The sequence below is a fragment of the Triturus cristatus genome, chromosome 3_1, assembly GCF_964204655.1.
Source record: "Triturus cristatus chromosome 3_1, aTriCri1.1, whole genome shotgun sequence".
Classification (NCBI taxonomy): Eukaryota; Metazoa; Chordata; class Amphibia; order Caudata; family Salamandridae; genus Triturus; species Triturus cristatus.
Window position 1 is genome coordinate 1052961648 of NC_140583.1, and position 18212 is coordinate 1052979859.

Genomic DNA, 18212 nt, shown 5'->3' on the forward strand with positions numbered 1-18212 from the left:
GGGGGCGTCGTGTTTGCAAGTTTATAATAGCTTTAAAAGCACCTTCTGCCAGCGTTCTGGCCTCCAGCAATTGTCAGCCCTCAATTAAAATGTCAAGTTAACTCCGTGATTCATTTTCTTCCTACAGAATGATCGGAGGTTTGTCTAGTGGAAGCTTTGAGTCCTGGTAGGGTAGCGCAGATGGTTAATGTGCCTACTGCAAAGAAACTGTACCAGCAGATCACAACGTGCATATAATTTAAATTGATCAGTGGGTCATTGCTTTTGTCTGAGAGATCCTTTTATTACTTGCAGTTAATAAGTTAACATCCTAGCATAGACAGTGAGCTATTAACTGTCATCAAAGAGCTGCATGCAACCTGCAAGACATAGATGAGAGTGTTATGATTTTTCCCCCGTCTTTCATTATTCTAATGTTGTAAAAAGTATTAATTTGGACATAAATCACTTCTGATTATTAAAAAGAACCCCCAACTATGGTGTTACGTTTTAAATTATGGTTTGTGCTTCTCCAGACCAAGCGCTATTAAACTATACTGTTTACCGGTGTGGATGACATGTGACTCCTACACCTTATAGTGCTCTGTCTTATGTAACATTTTCTATACCATGATTTGCACACCTATGATTGATTGTCTCTGTGTTTTCTGTGTGTTATATAAAGTGCTCTGACACCCTACACTGGTATAAGAGGCGCTATGCAACTAATTAAATGCATTTGAGAGATGGAGTGGTTATGGAGACTTAAGGTGCACTATTAAAGGGTGGTAGTGAGGGAATCCATGACGGAGGTGGTCATGGGGGGGCGCCAGCAACCATTGTTGCACTGGGCGTCACCAGCGCTAAAGCCGGACCTGCCTGGGCATTTTTATTTCTTATGACTCCACGGTGCGATATGCCCATAATCTCCTGCCGCCCCTGCATCGACTCAAAAAAGACATCAGAAACTGGAAATCGCTGCCCCTCTCCCTACTGGGAAGAGCTGCCTTGTTTAAAATGATGTCTCTGCCCCGCCTACTCTATGCTCTGCAAAATGCTCTTGATCCCATACCTCAACAATATTTTAAAGAAATAGAGGGCCTTCAGAGAGAATTACTTTGGGATGGTAAACCGCATGTCGCCCTAAATAAATTGACTTTAAACTGGTAAGACAGTGGCATAAGCCTGCCAGACATTAAAAAATATTATTGGGCTGCACACCTGGCCGCCATAAACCATGGTACCTACGGACGATGCGACGACCCAGGTTACACCATGGACAAATGGCTCCGCCTCAGAGGCAATTATAATAGGGCGCTCTACTCGCGGCCGAACAAATACACTCTGACGGGCCCCACCAAGCATTCCGTCCAGCTTTGGCATGATGCAACGAAAGCCCTTGGGTGGGGACGTAAGCTGACACTGGTGACCCCCCTGTGGGACTCTGAAGCTCTGGGCATCCTATGGAGGTCAAAAGGCTTTGATAAATAGGATCTCATAGGCATTGCACACATCAAAGACCTCTGGGGGCAATGGGAAGTTAAAGCTTTCACCACACTACAGGCCGAATATGACCTAGCACCCACTGAGTACTTCCGCTACACCCAAATCTGCTACTCACTCTGAACGCTTTTACCAGCAGGCACGGCCCCTCCCGACGCCTCACCTTTAGAGGACAGAATCCTTGACGGCCACCTTCCTGAAAAGACGATTTCCCTAATATATAAGAAACTGATAAACAATACGGCCGATCCCCTTGTGGCTTTGAGGTAGAGGTGGACGGGAGATGGGATTGTGATTGAGGACGAAGACTGGCAGGAGGCGGTGTCTTGCCCCAGGGTGGTCGCCATCCCGGCGCTTCTCAGACTGGTACAGTTAAAAATCCTTCACCGTGTGTACATTACCGGGCCACGCCTGATCCGCATGGCGGTCACTGACAGAGGGGATTGTAGTAGAGGGTGCGGATTACTAGGAACCTATTTTCACATCATATGGGAATGTAAGTTTGTTAGCCCTTTTTGGCACAAGGTACACGAGGTATTATTCACTGTACTGCACACCCGTCTCCTACCGGAGGCGAGACGCTGCCTCCTCAACATCTGGGAACCCACAGACCTCAACACTCACCAGACACAATGGGCCACCCTGGGATTTATGATTGCCAAACAAAACATTGTGCAATTGTGGGGAGCTACCAAACCACCTACGTTGGAGAACTGGGATAGAAATCTCGACTGATGTATGTTTAGGGAAAAGACAGTGTATGTTGCTAGTGGTTGCCCTAAAAAATGGGTGTGCATTTGGGGCCCTTGGAATAATTATAGAGGAGAAATCTGTACACCACCTGATTGCTCAGAACCGAATGTCCCCCTTACCCCGTGATGTTCCCCTTTCATGTTGGAACGTGATTTTCTTCCTCCGTATGTCCCTATTATTTTTAAGCTATGTGCCCTCTGTATTGTTTATATGAACCGATGTTTGTCTCAATAAAAATAATTATAAAAAAATAATTTAAAAAATAAATAAATAAAACCACCCACATTGAGCTCGTCGCATCGCGAATCGGCGATGTGCCGTGTGCACGGTCAGTTTTTCTATTATTTTTTAATTTTTTATTTAATGTTACTTATCCCGACGTCTGTTAACTTGCCCAACCTCCACCCTGCCACGTCCTTGCCTCACCGTTCTTACCTGTGCTGGCTGCCACTGATGTCTGCTCTTCCACACTCTGTCAAGTGAGCATTATGCTAAGGTCCTTTCTTACATTTTTATTGTGCATTACCCAAATTTTAGGAAAACATGTATGGGTGGATGTGGTTTCCTCACCATTGCTGCCTCCACCTAATATAGTCTCCATATCGCATTACGTTCTCAATCCAATCTAGTTAAGTTCCGCAAATGTTTTAAAACTCATTTATTCCTCTCTGAGTTGTCCTTTTGCAACTAGAGATACAGTTTTCTTTGTCTGCTGCAGGACACCCTTAGGTATTTGCACACTCTATAAATATTGAATGAACTCAAACAGAATAATACATCTGAGCCATCATTGAATCAAGCAGTGGATGTTTACCAAAGCATGCACAAATTGCATACTCTAGAGTGGCACCTTACTCACACATTTTATTTAGTTGGGAGTACTGAACATACATATTGTTATGGGTACAAGCTACCAGCATTAACATTATCACCAGTCGGAGTAAGACATAACATCCACACACAGCATGAGTGGTTGATTCAGCTCAATTTAAGGTTACAAGAATTGTTTGCCCTCAGCAAGATATGTTAGCATTGATTTAGCCCTCCGAGCCGCAATGCAGAACGGAAGGATCCAGGCCAGATTTCTGAGGAAAACCACTGACTATATAAATGCGTTATAGGGGCATATTTGCAAGTGAAGTGGCAAAGTGAGTCGTTAGCCTTCCTGGCTTAAAGCCTCCCTCAGCCACTTCAGAAACGCAGGGCTGCACCATATTTACAAAAATATGGTGCAGCCCTGAGTTTCACCCTGCGTTCGCGCTACACTTAGCAGCAAAGCACCAACGCAGGCACCCGTGCACCAGGGTGTCTGATTGCAGGGGAAGATTGTTCATGTGCAGGAATGTTACCCTTCCTGTCCATAAGCACTCTTTTAATGCCGTTTTGTAACTTCTATGTGTGCTGCTTAATGCAGCACACATATAAGTTGCAATACAGCATTTTTTTTTTAAATGATTGTGTATGTGCAGGATGGAGGACCTTGCTGTACATAAACAATCATTGGCCTTTTGCTGTTATCGTGTGTGCTGCACAACGCAGCACACATGAAAACAGCAAAAAGACTAAACATTTCTCCTCGTTGCGCCAGGGTGAGATCAGGTTTTCCCTGATCTTAATTCTGGTTCTGCCTCCTATTTACGCCTCCCTTGTAAATAGGGGGCAGTGTCAGAATCAATGGGTTTTGCGTTGGAAAGCCCACAGCAACACCCATTGCCCTCCCCTTTCACGCTAAAATAAGTGGATTAACGTTGCCTTGTAAATAAGGTGAAGCCCGTATCCCCACAGGAATGTCGTAAAAAGTGATGTTCCCGTGGTGAAAGGGGCTTGTAAATATGCCACTTAGTTTGATTTATTTGATATAAATGAATCTTACGAAGAATCCTGAAAACCTTACATGATTGTGGACATACATTGAACTGCAGTCAGTTAACACGGATTATGCATCACATCAATTACAAGTAATATACAAAAACCCTTAATACACCAAAACATGTTTATATGATCGATGGCACTTATGTGATTTAAATGCAAGCACCATAAAATGAAAAACAGGGGTTGCAATTCTAGATTTTTTCCATGAAAATATTTCCTTATTTAGGAATAAGCATCTAAAAACCAGCCCTCTACAAATATTAAGATCATGGTGTTTCTGAAAATAAAAAAATAACAACTCACAAAGTGTTCCTGTGAGTAAGTGTGACCTATTCTGGGACTCCATCCCTACCTAATCCTCAATGTAAGGGAGTAAGGGCCCGATTTAATTCAAGGCAGGCGGCCCCCCATTCTGCCATGGAGAAAGAGTAAATTACTCTATCCCCATGCTGGAGAGGTCACCCACTTACTTTATAAATGACCACCAAGCAGGCGATCATTTCTAAAAGCATTGGCGAGGCCTGGCAATGCATATTATTCTGTGCTACGGGGCTGCACCTATAGGTTGCAGCCCTGTAGCACAGAGTAATCCTTTTTTCTCTTCAAATGTGATTTTCTTTTTGAAAAGAAAGAATGTAATGCTTCACTCGCCATGGGAGTATTTTCCCAAGATGGAGGGAAGCTTTAGAATGACTTTACTGTTCCTTACTGCCAGGTTTACCTGATGATAAGAAACAGTAAAAAATTACAACAAGTCTGCCCATCCAAATTGGGTGGGCGGATATGTAACCATTTCACTGATGGCCCTTACCCCTCACGTTGTCCGAGAAGTTTGACCATGACAGAAACAAAGTAGTCTGTGACGTGGCCAAACTGAGAGTCCTCCAGCATTTAAATCAGGCAGGAGGACCTTCAAATTGACAGCATGAGTACTCCTTAGCAGTTACCGCTGTGACCAAGTTTACATACCACCAATTTATAAATCAGGCCCTAAGTCACAATGGCTCATATAAGAAGGTTTTGTTAAATTTTCTTTAGCAAGAGAGTGAATGGAGTTAGATCAACTGAAGGAGTGAAGTGTCTGGTGTCAGCTGGAACACTGAGAAAGGTGATGTTTGGATAGGTGGATGCAAGCCAAGACCTTATTCTTAATCTATTCTGAAGAATACAAATCTCCGCGTGTATCAAGGGACAGCAATTAACATCCCATCCGTCCCTGGAGAATAGAAATGTACATAATCTGTCCCTTGATGTTGATATTACTCAACTCTAGTCTGCTCCAGTATCTGCCATGAAGCTATAAATATGGTTTAACAGGATTTACTCCCCTCTAGTTCAAGATATAGGCAGATCTCTGAAGCAAACACCCAAGGCGCTTACCTGCCTTTCCAACTCCCATGGACTCATGTACTACATGGACATCAACTTACTAACATGCCATGGGGTGGAGAGGCAACATCTCCGCCACACGATTTGACCTTCACTTTCACTCACACACGTATACACATTCGCACATATACACACTGCCCCTCACATAAACACACTCTCACCCAGCGTACACACAATATTAATTTTAAAGCAGCCTTTTTACATACCTCTACTGCCAAGGAGAATCATATTCCAGCTTATTGTATCCGTTTTTATGACAGTAATAGTGAATAATATAACATTATTCACAAGTAGTGTTATAATAAAAATTGACAGAAAACAAAGAAAGTGGAGTCCGAATCAATGTCCATAAGGACGAGCGCCACCTGTGTTCCTGATACTGATTTTGCCACCTCTGAGGACAGGGGCCACAAGGGGGAAGCAAGGGGTTCGCAGATGCAACTCCTGGCGACCCTTAAATTACGTAAATGGTGTACTAAAAGGTGATCATAACTCCTGGTGACTCTCTGAGGTCTTGTTATGTTTGTTGGAACTTTTTATGCTATATTTTATTCGTGCAAAGTGTAAATTATTATATTTTTCAATTTGATATCAATTGTTATTGGCCCATGCATAGAGTTTCACAGCTTGAATTTACTCACCTACTATTTCCCTCATCTGGTAGAGGCAAATGTGCTTTTTTGCCTCTTCTTGGATGGACAGATCGTTTATCAGTGCCATCTGATAGACTGGATCAGAATACAGGGAGACAGATAAAAGTATAATCATTACTTATTCAGAATTCATATTATGAGACAAATGAACAATGATGTTTGACAGATCTTTACAGTAAGGTTTGTGATGGTGTTGGGTAAATGCTGTAATGCAATGCTGCCTAACATGGTTGCTTGTCAGAATATCGAAGACAAAAATACGATGGGAGAAATTATCAATGCCTAGATAGAGGTGCAAAATATTGCACACGTAGCTGCTTACAGGTAAGTATAAATCTGCTGTACCTAATTCCACATCTACCGAAAGGTATGTAAAGGTACAAAGATATGGAGTTAAGAATAGTAAATCTATGCTTACTAATATGCACTTACCTTGAATGCATTTTGGTAATCTATGTCGAGAGCTCAGAGGCTTATTTACAAGCCCCTTGTGCCGAGTCACTTTTAATATTATGATCTTCTATGGTTGATGTTTTGTCGGAATACCGCCCAACATAGGTCCAGGAGGGAAGACTGGTGCAGTGGAAAAAATATTAAATATCCATATAAGATACATTTGCATATGGTTAATTTCAGTGGCACTCATTAGGACTCACCTAGCGTTGCAGCGCGCATGCGCTACTCGCTCTGCGAGGCTTCTAGTAATCTAGCCAATTTCAGAAGTGGAGTCTAAGCTCCGCCCCTTCTTTCCATTGACTTGCGTCATCGTGCATGCTAAAACCTGGCTTTCCATTGAGAGTGAGGCTTTTTAGTCCCTCCTTGTTACCGTCCTGTCTCCTTTTGGCCCCGCCCACCCGGACTGGATCTTTTACTCGGGGCGTGACAAGGTGTCTTCTAATTAGCCGCTAAGCTCTTTTTTCTTGTTTAAGTAAACCCAGCAGAGCACACGTTGCGTTTGGCGAGCAGATGTTTGGAGGAGAACGGGGCTTTCTCAGCCCTAACTTTCACTTTGGCGCTCAGAGAGCACAGGCATCGAGCTCCTGGCCCCAGCTGCATTGTTTTGAAGTGGTGTCAGTGCAAGAGATGTGGGGGACACATTTCCTGTTTGTCCCCCCCCCGTAAAAATCATAGCTGATCGGTTAGAATAAAAGCATTTTATGTGTTTCATATTGTTCCCTCTGGAAATGCCATCTGTCAGAGGTTCTTGTGAAGCGTCAGTGCCCTCCCTCTTTTACATGGTGTTTGCTCATATTTTACGGGTCGGATGTCACAGAATGCTTGCTGCCGGATCGATAGGGCTGGGCTCGGTGTCCATTTGTGGTAAAGTGCGTTCTCCGGCGTCCTCTGCAGGCTCTGGGCTTTGCAGGGAGTACCGACCAGTGTCAGAGGCGAGGCTGCCCGCTCCCAGCACTGCCCTGGGATGCTGTTGTTTGCAAAGGTTAGCCAAGGCTCTTAAATCCCCTGTGTCGAACAGTGAAGTCTGGACACAGCTACAATATATTGCATAAACCAATGCACTTACTAACACTCAATATTCAGCCAGAGGTTTTGTTTGTGGATAGAACTCAACTTCAAGTTTAATAGAACTTTTAACCTAAACAACATCAGTGACTATTAGAAGGGCCTGGAATACTGCAGTGCCATGACTGGGGGGGTGGGAGGGGGTTCTCTCGACCAGGCCTGCTACCAATCTCTGCAGCCAACATCCAGCGCAAACCAAAACCAAATACGATAACCGATAACCCACGAGAGGGTGTCATCCGCTTACTGTTGTGCCTATGGAGATTGAGATCAGACTTTGGCGAGGGGCAACCCAGCGGTTGAAGTGCAGAAAAAACAAGCATTTGCAATGCAATAGGTCTCGCATTTGCGAGAGTTTAAGCTACTAGCATTGCAAATGACAATGCCTTTTATTTGTTTTAAAAACCAAAACATAAATCAAAGACATTGTAATTTACAATGCGAATAGCTCAAACTCGCGTAAATGCGAGACCTATTGCATTGCAAATGCTTGCTTATAAATATGTTGGCTAGTCTGAAAATCCAGAATGGATATGGGCTCATGGACAAATGTTGGACACCCTGTTATAGTGCATGAGGCACCTTTGTGAACTAAATAGATTCACAGCATTTTACGTGAGAGATCTCGTCTATATCTTTGAGAGCTGCAATAAGATGTTTTTCCATCTGGAATTGCTGCTGAAGAAGGAGATGTAAAACGAATTCCGTAGCGCGCGCTGCATTGCATTTTGCGATGCAGGGCGCGCAACGAAATTCGTTTTATTTATTTAATTGTTTACTTACCTCCAATTATCCATATTCCGGTTTTTAGTACCCCCCACCCTGCCCCTCGCCCGCCCCGCCTTTCCGCCCCACGGAACTCCCTCCACGGGCCGCCGCTGGCTTCAGGCCTGCAACGCGGCCCCTCTCCAGGCTGATTGAGAGCCCAGACAAGATTGCAAACCTCGCCCTGCCTGCCTCTAAAAGGGGAACAAAGGTACAGAGGCGATAGCAGACTACAGAGGAGAAAGATAATAAAAAAGTGAAACAATAAGAGGGAAGACAGCCGCCTGCAGCCTGTGCCCAGTGCCTACAGACAGCCACCAGCAGCCAAGGCAGCAAGGGCAGACAGCTATCAACAGCCTATGCCAGGTGCCCATACTATTCCCACGACAAAGCAGCACCAGCTGGAGGCCCAACCCCAGCAGCCAACAGGCCCACGGGTGGATATTGGACACAAGAAGCGGGTGGGTCACCCTCCAGGGACATAGAGTTGTGGCGACAGTCCACGCACTGCACCCGCCGCAGGAAGGTACCACATTCTGCATGTCATGAAAGACCCACCGCTGCCACAGGCACAAGCGCCAACAGCTCCACACTCATCAGTGACGCCAATACCCCCATTCAGCCAGCTCACTGACCCCGCCACGGCCGCGCTCAGATGGAAGCTCTGGGTAGGTCCCCTGAACCACTACTTTACAGGGACCAGAGAGACAAATAGGATGGTGAACTGCTCCCTATTGATGCATTTCAGGCGCGAAGAACTCTACGAGCTGTTTGAAATGCAGCCCAACACGGGGCGGCCCATGAGTATGACGCAGCCATCGTGGCACTTGACAGGTTCTTCGACCAGCAGATAAACACAGATTACGATCGGTTCAGTTGCACCAGGCCCGGCAAACCAAGGCAGAAACGGTAGACATGTTCTACGTCCGGCTCAGGAAGTTGGCACGAACGTGCACGAACATTGACCAGACTGAAGACATCAGAGCGCAGATCATTCAGGGATGCAACTCCATCGCGATGAGGTGCCAGATGCTTCGACAACCTGGGATATCCCTGGATTGATCCTCGTCCTAGCCCGCTCCCATGAGCTATCAGACTAGCGGGCGGAAGAGATGGAGGCCATTCGAGTTCTAAATACTCCAGCCGCTCCAATGCAGAAAATGTTCCACATCAAGGAAGAAACGGTGGACATTATGCAAAGGCGACTCGCGCCTGGACAAGGGCCAGCCACCGGGAGTCGGCCATGTAGCAATTGTGGGCACTGTGGATTCGATCACAAAGCGCAAGACCGGTGCCCAGCGAGAGGACAGACCTGCTCAAAATGCAGCAAGGCCAATCACTATGCCAGCGTCCTGCTGAAGTGGGAAGGGCCGCTCCCGAGGACGCGCATCCAGGGGACCCCCAACGACCCTTCGACACCTATGGTTCGAAGCGAGCAACACCACAGGAACACCACGAGAACAAGGTGCCACCGCATACTATGAAGATGATAATTACACTTTTGTCATCTCATTTGCAGGAAGGCCTGGATGCAAGAGGTGCCCTCCCCCGATGTGCAATTTACAAGTCAACGGGACCCCCGTGCACGCATTGATAGCCACGGGTGCGTCTTTAAATGTGATGGATTGAATGACTGTCACCCAAGCCACGCCTGGCTCCCAGTTCGACCAAAATTTACACCTATGGAGGCACAGAACCCATAACACTCCGGGAATAATGGAGGTCGAAGTCTCAAGCTCGGAACACTCCGTGAAGACCAGGTTTCACGTGACCGAGGGGAAGAAGAGAACGCTGCTGGGATGTCACACTGTGGAAGATCTGGAGCTGGTGTTTTTCACCAAGCAAGTTCATGATACCCATGCGGAGGATATTCTGAGTGAATTCCCACAGCATTTCCAAGGTTTGAGCAAACTTAAGGGGCATCAAGTGAAGCTGCATATAGACAAAACAATCCAGCCGAGAATGCTCCGGCACCGGCTAATTCGTTTCATCTCTTCCCCCTGGTGGAAAAAGAGCTGCAGGACCTTGAGGACTTGGGGGTCAATGAAAAGGTGTCGGGACCCACCCCGTGGGTGTCCCCATTGGTGGAAGCACCAAAGCCGAAGCAACCTGGCGCCATTGGACTATGTGTCAACATGAGGCTTCCCAATCAAGCCATCCGAAGGGAATGACACGTGACCCCGATGATGGATGACATCGTGGCTGACCTTAACGGGGCCCAATGGTTCTTCAAACTTGATATAAACTCCGGATATCATCAGTTGGAGTTGGCGCCAGAGAGCCGCTATATTACCATGTTTTCCACGCACATAGGCCTCCGACAGTATACCTGGCTCAGCTTTGGTGTGTCCTCCGCCTCAGAGATGTTTTAAAAGGCCATCAAGGAAGCCCTCTCAGGCTTGGTCGGAGTGATAAATTTGAGTGATGACATCTTAATATACTCACAGAGCTTAGAGGAACATCACGTCTGGCTGAGAGCAACCCTACAAAGACTGGCAGACTGTGGCCTCACACTCCATAAAAAGAAATGTGTTTTCTACCAAGGATCAATAGACTTTTTCGGATATGTCTTTTCGCGAGACGGACTCTGCATCAACCCATGCAAAGCAGAAGCCATCAGGAAGGCTCCAGTCCGACAGAATCCCACTGAAATCAGGAGCTTCCTTGGAATGGCGTCGTACTGCAGGAGGTTTATCCCGAATCTGGCCACGATCTCGGAGCCCCTACGCCAGCTGACAAAGACCAGCACATCCTGGGAATGGAGGCCCAGAGAAGAAACAGCATTCCAGAACATGAAAAAAAGCCTGGATCAGACAACCATGGCATATTTTCACCCCAAGAGGAAGACGGAGCTCGTGGTAGATGCCAGTCTGGTAGTGCTTGGAGCATTCCTTCTGCAAGAAGACACCAAAGGGGTCTGCGCCCCTGCGACCTATGCCAGTCGGGCGCTATCCCTGACGGAAGCACAATACGCTCAAATAGAGCGGAAGGCTTTGGCCATAAGGTGGGCGTGCCAACACTACCACTTATACCCAACTTCTGTTAACCTTTGACAAAGACCTGTCCGAAACGAGAGAGCATTTTACTACAGGTATGAAAGCTATTACAGGATGGATGGCTGCTAACTCTCTCCAACTAAATAGTGACAAAACTGAAATTATGCTTTTTGGAGCTGCTCAATGGCAATGGTCTCCCGAGTGGTGGCTGCCGAAATTAGAACCACCACCTGTTCCAAAATCTTCTGTGAAGAATCTGGGCATAAAACTTGACAGAAGCTTACCATGAAAGACCAAGTGACTTCCATTACTGGCTCCTGTTTCCATGTTATGAGACTATTAAAAAGAGTCTTTCCAATGCTCCCAAGAGCAGTATGTAAGACCCTAGTCCAGGCACTGGTGATCAGTCGCCTGGACTTTGGAAATGCTCTCCTGGCTGCTGTAAACAAATCCCTCCTGGACAAGCTCCAGGTAGTCCAGAATACAGCAGCCCGTCTAATTCACAACCTTCCAGCGAGATCAGCTTCTGTCCCTCTACTACATGCACTGCACTGGTTGCCAGTGGGGAAGCGAATTACTTTCAAGATCTGTTGCCTAGTGCACAAAGCACTTAATAGCAAGGGACCTAGCTACTTGAAGGAAAAACGGATTCCTTATCGGCCTACAAGAGCTTTGAGATCTGCCAATAAATCTCTCTTTATGGTACCACGCATTAAGAAAACACGCTGAGGGGGTAGTGCTTTCTCTTTCTTTCCACCCCATCTTTGGAGTAAACTTCCCCTACACCTTCGAGAATGCACCAATCATCACAATTTTAGAAAATTATTAAAAACGGAATTATTTCAATCTCTCGTTCATTGCTCTGCATTTTTCTGATCCCGCTGCCCCGAGATATCCTTTTGGGAAAGATTCATGTGCATTACAAAATAAATAAATAAATACCTCTGTGGTCATCCATTCCGGGTGATAACAGATCACAAACCCCTCCTGCCATTGTTTAACCGGTCCTCACACTTAGCACCTTCAAGAATAGAGAGATGGGCAATCCAGTTACAGGCATACTTGTTCCAACTGCTCTACAGACAAGGGGCGGACAACCCCACTGACTTCCTGTCCAGACACCCCACCCGAAAGGATGGCGAAGCGACGCTGAATGATGCCGCCAACACAGAGGCGTTCATAAACATGGTCAAAGCCAATGCCTGCCCCGTGGCGATGGCAAAGGAAGATCTTCGAGATGACACTGACATGGATGACACCCTGGGAAGGGTGAAAGAGGCCCTGGAGAAGGGGCAGTGGCATAGGTTCCTTGACGGACTCTCCCTGCTCACAGCAGAGGAACAGAATTCACGACGCCAACTCTGGAGAGAAGGGCACAAACTCCGTCAATGGGTCTGGACTGGAACTACGGGGGCAACGAACTGTCGATCCATAAAGCCTGGACCAGCAAATGGTCACGCTCGCCCATCAGGGCCATCAAGGGACCACCAACACTATGGCCAGGTTGCGTGCGAAGGTGTGGTTCCCCAACATGGACGAAATGGTAGATGAGGAGGTCAAGCGTTGTCACCCATGCACCATCACCAGGGTCGACCCCGCTCCAGCACCTGTACTTACTTAATAACCCTGCCTTATGCCCTGGACGAAGATTAGTATCGATTTTGTGAGCTTCCCGGATGGGTGGCATACCATGGTAGTACTGGACTCATTTTCAAGGTTCCCCATTGTAGAGCTGGTGCCCTCCACGGCGTTCACCCACGTCCAACCTGCTTTGGAGAAGACATTTGCCATGTTCGGGCTTCCCAAAGATATAATATCCGACGGCGACATGCCTTTCCAGGGTCAGGACTTCCACGACTTCATGGTGCGAAGAGCTATCCGACATCGTCGAATCACCCCTCAATGGCCTCAAGCCAACGGCTAGGTGAAACGGTTCATGAGGATGCTCAACAGAGCCCTCAGGATTGTAGTGGACTAGCACCAAGACCCCGAAGCATGCCTTAATCAATTCCTACTCGCATACCGGCAAACGCCCCACTCGACGAACGGGTGCGCCCCAGCCTCACTCCTGCTCAAGCGATCGCCGCAGGACTTGATCCCAGAGGACACAGAGTGGATGCCACTCTGCCTGGATGTCGAAAGGGCACAGCGGAAACGGAATGCGATGAGTAGGTAACCGAAAGCCGCAGAGCCAGAACTCCGACACTGCGGGTAGCAGTAGCAGCCCATGCGGGGAGTGCCATTTTCCTCTTTCCACTTGATATTACTTATCTAAAAGAAAGGAGGGATGTAGAGAGCCATCCGGGTGACACCCTACAATGTATGGTTACAGCACCCCTCGTGACCAGACTCGGTCCGAGGGTATAAATAAATGGGCCCCAGGTCGCACATGACCTTTGGCCGAGACGAGCACCAGTGGTCATGTGTGTTCATGCAGAGTGCTCAACTAGGCCACAATATCGTACTTGTACCAGCGCGCTACAGGGGGTCCTTTCAGTGATTATTTCTGCCAGGGACCACAGTGGTTTAGAGGATGATCTAAGTCAGAAAGTTCTCTAGGGGAAAATGGAGTCAGATGGGCTATTAATATATTGGGCTATCCCTTCAATGTGATCTGTACCAAGACTGGATCTGCCAACGCCTGTTTCTGTTAGTAGAGCCTGCTGTAAATCTGCCACCAGAAACACCACATGCGGACTGAGTCTTAATAAGGCACGGGAACAAAGAGGAAGGTGCACAGGGTAGTCACCTTTTTTAATGGGCGATGCTAGTTTCTGTCCTCCTTTACATGATACTTTTAGTGCAGCATTTTTGCACTTAGAGGTCAGGGCAACACCTCTATCTTGGGGGCATCTGGTCACATGCGCTCAAGTTATGACCAAGGAGTTATGGCTTTATTTTAATGCATAGAATTGAGCTTTTGATAAGTTGTCAATAACTTTGAAATTAATGCTTTGATAAATTGTGGTAAAAAAATCAAGACCCACCTTGTAACTGGATTATGTCTCTTTTTTATATTGCACACTTAGCTCTGGATGCACTTTATGCACTCATATTCGTTCGTCTTAAGGGGTTACTGTGTTTATTTATTCCGGGTATTTATCCTACCTGGAGTTTTAGCTAGTACCATCTTCTTAAATGATCCTGGGTGTATTTGACTATGTAATATATATTTATTGTTGGAGCATGAATGATATTTATGAATATTTATGAACTGATGTATTGGTAAGCAATATTTTGGATCTCAATAAAAAATACAATTAAAAAAATGACCCACCTGGGAAGAAAGTGCGAAGAGAGAGCTCTTTTACTGTTCTTACGCTTATCCAGCTGGGCACTAAGACGAACATCACTGGTTATCAGATAGTCCCAACGAGCCCTGGGAGGAAGGCCATGCCGCTGGCGCACACGGTTTAAACTGAGTTGAGAAGAGAAAAACAATTTTCAGTCGATTATTATTTGCTTATCAATAAACACACTATCCAGTTTCCCTTCTGTTGTGATAGTATGTTTGAAGATTTGAAATCTGCAGATTATTGTACAGATAGTGTGTATTAAAACTGTAAAGCTGCTATTAAATTATAGGAGTACCTCAACATAGTAAAAAAATATTACTTATATTTTTATTCACGAATAGTCCATTTTTGATTTATATAAGCGTGTGCAGGATTACCAAAAACAATTACCCATTTAGAAAATGGTGTAAACTTAAAATCGATAAACAATAACAAATATTCGAAAATGTACACATTTCAGATATTCCTGCACATCTCTATTTATAGGGACTTTGGCAAGGTATTCATTGTCAAATACAGCGACTGCCTAAATCTATTTAAATATTGCGCCTACGACCAGTGAAAAATACATCACTTTGCTCTTGAATAAATGTCCATTGCTAAACACAAATGTACAGTCCCATGTGTCGAGGTATGTACATGTGCTGAGTTGTTTCCCTCACGGAATAAAAATGGACCCTCTTCTGGCCTAGATATGTGAGAGTCGCCAAGCCTTCAGCATGCGGCTATCACAGCACAGCATTTAGGCTATGTTTCAGCCACAAAAACATTTGCATTTATTGTATAACCAACGTATATGCTTAACCTTTCTTGGAGATCAGCCCATGTCCCATTAGTTTTGTTTGAGGCCATCAGAAGCAGCGACACAACTGCAAGGGAAAAAATAAACCGTGTAAACATTAAGAATTAATAAAATATTCAGAGCAGAGAGCAATGCTTGGAGCAGCAATTGTGCTTCAACTCGACATGCACAGCAGGATAACATTTGGAAAGTAATATATGCAATTGTCATTTCAGGGATTTCTCAAACTATGTCATAAATGGAAACATGGGCTCATCTCAGATTTATTTCTGCTCGTCTTTATAAAAACCTATAGCCTTTTCTTCTTTGCTAATCTTGAGGAATGCCATTTTAAAGGGACCAGAAAACAATGTGGGAACACAATCTCATTGTGGTGTAAGACATTAAAAGACGTACATTAGTTTTAATTATTTTATTTGGTTATCCTTTTGCACATATACATCACATTAATTACCGCCTTCAAATCAACATTTGGCTCATTAGCTGTTTCACGCATTTACTTCGAAATTCAGACTTACAAATCTTTACAAAATGTTTTAAAATAAAAGGTTTGAGCTACAAATAGTGTTTAGTAAAAATGAACAAATACGAAGACCATAACATCTTTTCTCACAATATCTTATTGATCTCACTATGGCAAAACAAAAATGGTTCAAAATTGCTTTTCAGGATAATGTACTGTCTTTTAATTTTTTTACATTTTTATTGTGTCAGTATTAATCAGATCAGATACACAATTGAGAATCCAATGGGTACATTGTACTTCATACATTCAATATTTATATTGCAGAGAAAAAAGGAAAGGAAAAAATATAAATCAAAACAAATGTGCAAGTGGGAAAGCAGATCAAGAGGCCTACAGTTCCAGATATTCATTCGGTAAGCCGTAGAATAAATACACCAACAGGCAGTTGGAAAAAAAAACTACCTTACAAACATTAATAGGCATTGGTCTGTAACTCCCAATTGAACTGTGCCCATATTCTATAAAAACCCCTGAGCGACTGCACCCCACTTACTCTGGCTAAAGCCAATTCAGAATCGTGTATTTGCAGAATCGTTGTCCACAATTCAGTAACCTGTGGAGGAATAGACTAGACTCAAGACCTAGCTATGCAGAGCCTGGAAGCTACTATAAGTATGGACAACAGCCCCTCAGCCCAACATCAGACTCCATTCTATATCCTAACATTACTTCCATGGGGGTTAACAGTAGCTCATATCGTAAGCCTGCCGAGACTATCCGGCACCTTCTTTCCAGTATACCTTTAGAGCGGGACATGTATAACACATACGTAGGATATCTGATGATTGACATAGACACTTGGGGCATCTGATTTTGCCAAGATTGAAGTTTGCATTCTACCTCATAAATGTATCCTCTATATAATATAACATGCAAACAGTCTTAAATTGCTGCCGCTTTAACTTCACAGAGTGCAGAGCGCCTCAACTGTTTCCAAAGCCCTGAATGTTTCTGATGGTACTACCTCCTGGGAAAGGACTCTGCTCCATTTAGATGTCAAGCGCAGACTGTCATCCTTCCTATGCTCGTACAATCCTTGATACACAGTACTTAACAATGATTTCCGATTACCCATAAGAATATTAGACAAGATATTTGAAGTCTCCAATTCAGTTATTGCCTTACCATCAGTACAAAAATAATCCCTCAACTGTAAATATTTTTAAAAATGATGACGATGAAGGTCAAACTAATTTTGGAAATCAGTAAAATACTTAGGCCATTCAGATCGAACAACTGCTCCACCGTAGATACACCTAATCTGCACCATGCGTCACATGCTACATTCTCCCTTACATCTTGATTTAGTTCCGACCACTTATAAATAAGCTGCATATGCAAGGCACACTCCCCAGTATGCCCTTTCCTAATAACGGCAGCATTGGACACTTCTAAATGTATTATCTACTGGGCCAGTTTATTAACACTATTTTCAGTATTCCTATTGTGTACGTGAATAAACTGTGCCGTAACACTCCTGATATAAGCTTTAAGTGTGTCCCATACTACTAGAGGTGATGCTGTCCCCATGATGTCCTCCAGAAATTCTGCAAAAAAACTTTCCACCAACTTACAATATTCTAAGTTGTTAAGGAGATATCTTGGAAATGAAAACTGATGCTGTCGCCCACCTACCGCTGACAGATTAATACCTAAAATAATAGGGTTGTGGTTTGATGACACTTTCGGGCACATTTCCATATCGATATCCCTGAGGTTCCCACGTCTGACAAATATCATGTTGATCCAAGAATAGTGCTTGTGTGGGGATGAGCAGTACATATACCTTGGCGTTGTAGTATACAATACTTTCCAGGCATCCGCAAGCCAGTGTAGCCAGGCAAGTTCCACAATGGAGGCCCTCTTTTTTACCATTCGTGGGGAAGCCGAGTGATTAGTTGTGTATATTGAAAAATGTATCACACAAATAAAATCTCCCATTACTATTATTTACCCAGACCAATCCAACAGTTACAAGCAGAGCCCGTTCAACATCTCAGGATCATCAACATTTGGCCCGTAAACTGCACATATAAAAAATTTCCGACCGCCCACCAAAAGTTGGACAATCGCCCATCTGCCCCTACTATCAGATAAAGCCCTTAGTTCTTTGCCCTCCAATCTCTCAGCCACTAGTATGGCTATCCCTCGAATAGA

The 18212-nt window shown here is 44.9% G+C and overlaps 1 protein-coding gene across 1 annotated transcript in view; it reads right to left on the minus strand.

Moving 5' to 3' along the window:
• Window positions 1-18212, minus strand: part of LOC146861498 (uncharacterized) — a 186820-nt gene that overhangs the window by 127775 nt on the left and 40833 nt on the right. Inside the window, exons 2-4 of the mRNA XM_085646445.1 lie at window positions 15533-15596; window positions 14709-14849; window positions 6138-6224 (exon numbers count right to left, since the gene is read on the minus strand). Coding sequence (XP_085502571.1) covers window positions 6138-6224; window positions 14709-14849; window positions 15533-15579 — 275 coding nt within the window. The 5' untranslated portion in view covers window positions 15580-15596. The remainder of the gene's footprint in view (window positions 1-6137; window positions 6225-14708; window positions 14850-15532; window positions 15597-18212) is intronic.